General features: G+C 41.5%; 1 protein-coding gene across 1 annotated transcript; it reads right to left on the reverse strand.

Moving 5' to 3' along the window:
* Positions 1 to 856: 856 nt before the first annotated feature.
* Positions 857 to 4,986, reverse strand: LOC120306824 (phospholipase A2 inhibitor A4/A5). Its single transcript, XM_039340741.1, has 4 exons — positions 4,857 to 4,986; positions 4,471 to 4,560; positions 2,976 to 3,059; positions 857 to 1,367 (listed from the first exon to the last, which is right to left on the reverse strand). The coding sequence occupies exons 1-4, from the start codon at positions 4,969 to 4,971 to the stop codon at positions 1,024 to 1,026; spliced, it is 633 nt and encodes a 210-aa protein (XP_039196675.1). The 5' UTR covers positions 4,972 to 4,986; the 3' UTR covers positions 857 to 1,023.
* Between the last annotated feature and the right edge of the window lie 2,824 nt (positions 4,987 to 7,810).

Genomic DNA, 7,810 nt, shown 5'->3' on the forward strand with positions numbered 1-7,810 from the left:
ATAGAATAGAATAGAATAGAATAGAATAGAATAGACACAGAGCATCCTAACCTTTCTTTGCCATCTTGTGCTCCTTTGAGTTGGCAGCTTAGATTTGGTAGCCATACCATTCATCTCGCTTTCCTTTGATGGAGGAGGAGGAGGAGGAGGAGGAGGAGGAGGAGGAGGAGGAGGAGGAGGAGGAGGAGTTCTTTTACAATCTATAGCATGGCAAAAAAAAAATCTCAGTAATTGGCAGAATAATGCAAAGTTGAAAACTTCAACTGATCTTTTTTATTGTGCCTTTGACTCACCAAACCATATCTCTCTCTCTCCCTCTCTCTCTCTTTCTTTTCCTCTCTCCTTTCCTCTCTCCTTTCCTCCCTCTCCCTCTCCCCTTCCCTTTTCCCCTCCCTCTCCTTTCTTCCCTCTCCCCTTCCCTCTCCCTCTCTCTTCCCTTTCCTTTCCCTCTCTCTCCCTCTCCTTCTCTCCCTTCCTTTCCTTTCCTTTCCTTTCCTTTCCTTTCCTTTCCTTTCCTTTCCTTTCCTTTCCTTCCCTTCCCTTTCCTTTCCTTTCCTTTCCTTTCCTTTCCTTTCCCTTCCCTTCCCTTCCCTTCCCTTCCCTTCCTTTCCTTTCCTTTCCTTTCCCTTCATCTTCATCTTCATTTCCTCCCTCCCTCCCTTTCCTTTCTTTCCTTCCATTTCCTTCGTCTCCATTTCTGCTATTTTTTTTAGTGCCGCCATAACTTCAAACAGTTCCAAAACAAGAACAGCGGTCAAGTGAGGCCTGCCTTAAAGGATGCCTGTGTTTCTAATTTATTCATTTTTAAATAAACGGATGGATGGATGGACAGACAAAAACAATCAAAGCAGAGAAGTCATATTTGCTTCATGCTTTTATTGAACATTCTGGAATATTCTAAAGGCAAGCGGGATCAGGCGTAGGTGCTCAACATTTTGACGTCTCCTGATTTGGTTGTGTTGCGTTCGGCTTGTTACGTCTTAGGTAGCTCCTCTCTTCAGCAGATCATGCCAGTCTTCCTTCTCATAAAAGGGTTAAAATGAAATAAAACTCACACACGACTAAGAGGTTGTCATCACAGGACGTAGAATGCCAGAATCCGTGTGTATCTGCTTTCACACAGGTTCCATCAGCCTTATTCGGTTGTCCCGCAGCCCAGTTGGTGAAGTTTGCTGAGTCACCCACGACAAGGAAGGCTTCTTTGTTGTGCCTCTCCAGAACATTTGCGAAGGCCTTGTTCTGATTTTCGAGTTGAGGGGAAGGGATATGGCCACCGGCTTGCTTACAAATGACTTTGAGAGCTTCAAAGTTTTTGATTTCCTTGTTGCTCACGTACAATCTTTCACTGCCACTCCCAAAGGATCGGGCTAGAAACACAAGGAAGAAGCAAATGATTGACAGCAAAAAAAAACGCTCCACAACTCATGCTATTTTTTTGTTTACTTTTTTGTTTTCCCTCTTCTATTAAACATAGTTTAGAAGAAGACAAAGCAAGTGTGATTTTTGGCCCTTAGTTCTGAAAGGAAGCGCCACAGAGAGCGGCAAAGAGAGAAAAAACGGGGTTTTGCCAATGGGCCAAACAGCATGAATCATTTCTGGTTGTTGTTGTTTTTTTTTAATGTAAAGAAAAATCTGGTCCTTTTTTTATTTGGAAGAAAAGCACTGAACCGTTCTGGACTTCCAAGTTGGCCCACTTCTGATCTGAAATATGTCTTTATTCTAGTTTTTTTTCTTAGAAATATTAGAGAAGGATTCATATTTTAATACAGAACATCCTTGAAGTAAAGATAAAGATGAAATCAGAAACTTTTCTTCTGGGCTTAATGGAAAATGACTTGCGCCCCCCCCCCAAAAATGGAACTTTGATCTTGTATATGTTGATGGCAACAAAGCTATTGTATGCACAAAAATGGAAGGACTTTTCATTTCCCACCATGGACGAATGGCTACAGAAGTTGATGGAGTTGGCAGAGACGGCTAAATTGATTGTTTTGATTAAAGACAAGAACAAAAAGCGCTTTTGTTTCTACAGGGAGACCGTTTCTGGACTTTGTGCTTGAGGTGGGGAAAAAATGAAACTTTGATTTTGGGTTGAACTGATTAGATTGAGTTGTTGTTGTAGAAATGGCTCCGTTCAGGAGATCAAGAGATCCTTGCTGTTTGGGGGCCATTCTCTGTGGGTTTGGAAGCTGCAGACAGAGGTACAAATCTGGAAACCGGGCTAAGAAAAGATGCATAGGTTGTTTCTGCTATTTTCACTCAATTTGGTCTCCGGGTCCAATTGCCTATTGGTCTCCGGGTCCAATTCAAGGTGTTGGTCATTACCTTTAAAGCCCTATATGGCTCAGGGCCAGGCTATTTGCGAGACTGCCTACTACCTCATAGTTCCCTACATCCAGTTAGATCCCACAGGCTGGGCCTCCTTCGGGCCCCGTCGGCCAAGCAGTACCATTTGGCGGGGCTGCGGAGGAGGGCCTTCTCTGTGATGGCGCCCATGTCTTGGAACCAGCTCCCCCCGGAGATTAGGACAGCTCCCACCCTGTTGGTCTTCCATAAGCTACTTAAGACCTGGCTTTTCCGGCAGGCCTGAGGTTTATAAAATCTGACCCCTGGATGAATGTTTTTGTATTGTTGTTTGTAATGTTTTATGTGTTTTTTTTATTGTTAGCCACCCAGAGTCCTTCGGGAGTGGGGCGGCTTATAAATTTTAAAAATAAATAAATAAAAATAAATTAGATGGCAACCCAGCAATCCACAAGAAGTCCACAAGAAAGGGTAGCACGTGTGACAAGCCTGGAAAAGATTGCACGCTCCTGCTCCCTATTTTGACCTCTGCCTCTACAGACGCTCTGGTAAGAGACAGGCAGCCAGTATTCAAACTGAATGGAACTTGAATTTGGCCAAGTGTGATTAGACACACAACACATCATTTCGAGGGAAAGCCAGGGTTTTTTATTTTTCTTCAAGTTTCTTACCTTTGTGGACTGTCAGGAAGGCATGGAACAGGTTGGTGAACTTTTTTTGAAGTTTCATTAAAGTTAACAACACCGAATTCAGCACTAGAAAGGAAAACAACACCACATTACAGGAATCACAGGAAGGCGAATTGACCAAACTGCCACCAAGTTGTTGGCATTCAAACAACCAGCAACTATACTTTCTTGGACTTGCCTACTTATCCTTCAGGTGAATGTTAGGCATCTCGGCTTAATATATATCGGTCCTCAGAAGAATGCATGAATGAAATGGCTTGGGCGGGGGGGGGGGATTAGATTATTACCTCATTCTCAAGTCTACTTGAACCTCGCCCTCTGTGAACAAGAAGGACATCAGCAAACTTGATTTCCTAATTATCCTGTTCCAGGTGGGAATTCACACACTGGAAAGCTCTTCCTTGCGTTAGACATCCTTGCATTACAAGCCTTGCTTCAGCCATGATGTGCTGATTTCCACAGTTATGATTGCAGGACTAGAGGGGACATGATAGATGGATTCCAGTATTTGAGAGGCTGCCACAAGGAGCAGGGGGTCAAATTATTTTCCAAAGCACCAGAAGGCAGGAGAAGAAACAATGGATGGAAACTGATCAAGGAGAGAAGCAACCTGGAATTAAAGAGAAACTTCCTAACAACAAGGACAATTAACCAGTGGAACGGCTTGCCTCCAGAAGTTGTGGGTGCTCCATCACTAGAGTGTTTTAAGAAGAGACTGGACAGCCACTTGTCTGAAATGATATAGGGTTTCCTGCTTGACCAAGAGGCTGGACTAGAAGATCTCCAAGGTCCCTTCCAGCTCTATTCTGATTCTGATTGGTTTGTTTTTGGTTTGGACTTAATCAGTAAAAAATTTCAGAGGAAATCTTTTACTAACTCTGCTCTCCAGGAGCCTTTTTACATTCAGATAACAGAATAACAGAATTGGAAGGGACATTGGAGGTCCCTGCTCAAGTAGGAGACACTATACCATTTTGGACAAATGACTCCCCAATCTCTTCTTAAAACCCTCCAGTGATGGAGCACCCACAACTTCTGGAGGCAAGGTGTTCCTCTGGTTAATTGTTCTGTCAGGAAATTTCTCCTTAGTTCTAGGTTGCTTCTCTCCTTGGTGAGTTTCCATCTTTTAGCTTCTTCTCCTGCCTTCAGGTGCTTTGGAGAATAGCTTGACTCCCTCTTCTTTGTGGCAGCCCCTCAAACATTGGAGCCCTAGTCCTCCTTTTCACTAGACTTCTTCTTCTTGTGCCATATCCGCTATCGAACGTTGGCTATCATGTTGGCGATTCACTACACTAGACATACCCAATTCCCACAACGTTCTTTATATGTTGTAGCCTCCAACTACAACCAACAATCATCTTTGTTGCTCTTCTCTGCACTCTGTGCTGCATTCAGATAACAGGAATAGCACAAACACACTCCTATGTCTGCCTATGTGCTAAGCTCCCTCCCCAGTCTCAAACATTAAAATTATTACCTTCTCCCTCAGGATCTGCATCATGTCCGTTGACCAGAAAGGTTCCCAAAAGAAGAAGACCGGAAAGCAGAATCAGACGCATCTTTAAACCTGTACAATTCGTAGAGACAGAGTTACTGTGTTTTTTAGACCCTTGGAATTTGACATTCACATTCCAGCTTGCCCGGAAAATGCATAGCAAAAGACACACTCCCACCCCAGTCTAAGGATACGTGATACATATCCGCACAAATCACTAATTTAACAAACTATAAGCATACACTAAGCATACTTTCTAGCCCCTTCATTAGATCTCAGGATGAACACCCAGACAGATGCCTCTTAGTAACGATACATTTCTTAATGAGTTATCCTATATGGCAAGCAAATGGTTTCTCTGCACTTACGCTGTGCTTTCTGCTGTTCTAGATGAGGCTCCAGAGAAAGTACTTTCCTTCCAGTGACAAGAGTTATTTTATATCCCTTGTGGATTGGGCAACGTGAAGGGTTGTGCAAACTCATTGCTCAAGGGGGTACCCCTTATCTTTTACTCTTCCTCCTCCCCCCCCCCAAGTAATTATGGCTGTTTATTTAAGAACACCCTGGACTTTCTGATTGAAGGTTTAGAAAAATTGGAAATTCTCCAGTGAAAAAGGGGAGGCAAAATAGGAAGACATATTGCAGAATATAGGGTGTACGCCTGCGAATGAATGTCCCTGAAAGATTTTGCAATGCTTGGCAATAAAAAATATGCAGAAAGATCTCTTCAAGGTTACACTAAAGAAATCCAGAATTTTGCAAACCACCAGAACTGCAGCTGAGACAGAAAGAGGTATCTGGAAAAAGGGCATTGTATAAATAGTCAACAACCCAGTTGAGGTGTTGCTCAGACCTGTAGAGAGATTGAGACAGAATGAAAGGAAGCTGAGAGGATAAAGTGGATTTGCCAGTTTGGGAAATAATATTTGTTGCATAGAATATCCCGCAATTTTATAGATTTATAGGGTGATTTTTAGTAGTTAGAATCTGTCATTTTTGATGTTTCTTGTTCTTTATCCCTTAAGTAAGATCTCCTTTAATGTCTATTTGCAGCTGTTTTGAGAAAGTGTGCATTTTCACTAATGCATATCCATATACCTTCATTTACAGGTATTGTCCACATTTTTCTCTCAACTGCTTTTAATCCCGTAAAATAGGATATTTCCTTAATATTATAACACACTTGTATGCTTTTGTGTGTGTGGGAGACACATAAATGTATAATTCTGGAAAATGGATTTGAAATCGCTCAGAGAACAAAACTGCAGATCAAGGGTTATATTTACTTTGAAAGGGGCATATTTATTCTTTCCTAAATACACATAGAATCTAATTTCACTTTATCCCCAGCTTCAGATTGCCTCTTTCTATTTCTGACTCCGATCAAAATAAGTCTGGGCATTGCTGTTGATGCATTTATGCCCATAGAGAAACAAAAAAATATACTGACAGAACCTAATGATTAAGATAAACCCATTAAAAGAAATGATCTACATGCTGGGCCAGGGATTCCCAAACTCTGGTCCATGGATTGGAAGTGGTCCATGGCCTTTTTGGAACCAGCCTGGGCAAATGAGTGAAGCTTCATCTGTGCATGTGCAGGATCTAGTTAACATGTGAAACCATCCCTCCCTCTGCCAAGTCTGTGGAAAAAATGTTATCCACAAAATTGGTCCTTGGTGTCATTTGGGGACAACTGTGCTTGGCAATCTCCAAATACATTGAATGATGGGATAGGATAGGATAGGATAGGATAGGATAGGATAGGATAGGATAGAATAGAGAGTAGAGAGTAGAGAGTAGAGAGTAGAGAGTAGAGAGTAAGGTAGGGTAGGGTAGAGTAGAGTAGAGTAGAGTAGAATAGAAAACAGATTGTAAAGTAGAGTAGAATAGAAAACAGATTGTAGAGTAGAGTAGAGTAGAATAGAATAGAATAGAATAGAATAGAATAGAATAGAATAGAAAACAGATTGTAGAGTAGAGTAGAGTAGAGTAGAGTAGAGTAGAGTAGAGTAGAGTAGAGTAGTGTAGAGTAGAGTAGAGTAGAGTAGAGTAGAGTAGAGTAGAGTAGAGTAGAGAGGGATTTGAACTGAATTGACAAGAGACACTTTATAACTTAGGCTGATTTAGTTTTTGTTAAAAACTAAATTGAAGAAGGAGACTATTCACTTAGGTGAAAAACATTTTTTCAAAATCCCGAATATTCCCTAGATGTTTTGGAGAATCAGTGCCTACAGATTTATATATCTTGTTTCATATTAAGTTTTTTTTCCCCCATCTCGGCTCTTATCTTTTTGTTCTCCATTCATCTCTTGGTGATGGAGGGAATACAAGGATAGTAAAAAGGATTATTTTTCTTTTTGAAATATGGAAGTTCTACTGTCTTTGTTTTTGTTTCTCAGTGGATATTTTGCTTTGCGGTGGGTTACCAGTAATTGAAATATCTTAGTGATATATTATAGTTTAATAAACCATTATATAACCACTCCTTTGGCAAGTCATGGAGATTCTCAATCCTCCCAGTCATGATTGTGTTTTTTCCAAAGTCAACTGGAATGTCTTGGTTTCTTTTCCTTGAAAACATTTTGCTTCACAGTTCTATGAAGAAGAAGTTTTTTTGGATATGAAGATCGGCTGCAGGACTTTGGTTTGGCTAGTCTAAAGAAAAGAAGAAACAGGGGCAACATGATAGCAGTATTCCAGTATTTGAGGGGCTGCCACAAAAGAGGGGGACATATTGTTCTCCAAAGCACCAGAGGGCAAGAGAAGAAACAATGGTTGGAAACTGATCAAAGAGAGAAGCAACTTGGAATTAAGGAGAACCTTCCTAACAGTGAGGACAGCTGGCCTTCAGAAATCCTGGGTGTTCCATCATTGGAGATTTTTAAGAAGAGATTGGACAGCCACTTGTCTGAGATGGTATAGGTTGTCCTAATTGAGGACAAGGCTCAACTAGAAGACCCCCAAGTTCTCTTCCAGCTCTATTCTCTGCATGAAAAGTGAAACCTTGTCATGGGGGGAAAAAACCCAAGAAAGTTCAGTTGACTTTTGGAACAGCACCTTTGGGACGTGCGCAAAAATAACATTGAAAGGGGACTGTAGGGTGACCTTTCCAAGCAGAAACTGCTAAGGTTGCTTCACCGTTCCTCACCCTTCCTGTTTCTATGGTTCATAGCTGGATTTTATGAGGACAAATATAGCCTGACAAATTTTATTTGTTAGTGGAACATGGTGTCTTTCCTTTGGGGGCTCAAAGTGGCAAAGAACTCAACTTTTCCCTGCAAAATAACCCTGTGGAAGAAGCTGAGAGAGGAAGACTGGT

Source organism: Crotalus tigris, unplaced genomic scaffold, assembly GCF_016545835.1.
Source record: "Crotalus tigris isolate CLP2741 ecotype Arizona unplaced genomic scaffold, ASM1654583v1 scf7180000017753.6788120, whole genome shotgun sequence".
Taxonomy (NCBI): domain Eukaryota; kingdom Metazoa; phylum Chordata; class Lepidosauria; order Squamata; family Viperidae; genus Crotalus; species Crotalus tigris.

What these genes read in the sequence shown, in the direction of transcription:
- LOC120306824 (XM_039340741.1), bottom strand. Translation starts at nt 4,971, where the DNA reads ATGAGTTTGCACAACCCTTCACGTTGCCCAATCCACAAGGGATATAAA. An exon ending in AGAACAGCAGAAAGCACAGC is followed by an intron (nt 4,561 to 4,856) that starts GTAAGTGCAGAG and finishes CGAATTGTACAG; the next exon opens with GTTTAAAGATGCGTCTGATT. An exon ending in CTTCCTGACAGTCCACAAAG is followed by an intron (nt 1,368 to 2,975) that starts GTAAGAAACTTG and finishes TTGTGTTTCTAG; the next exon opens with CCCGATCCTTTGGGAGTGGC.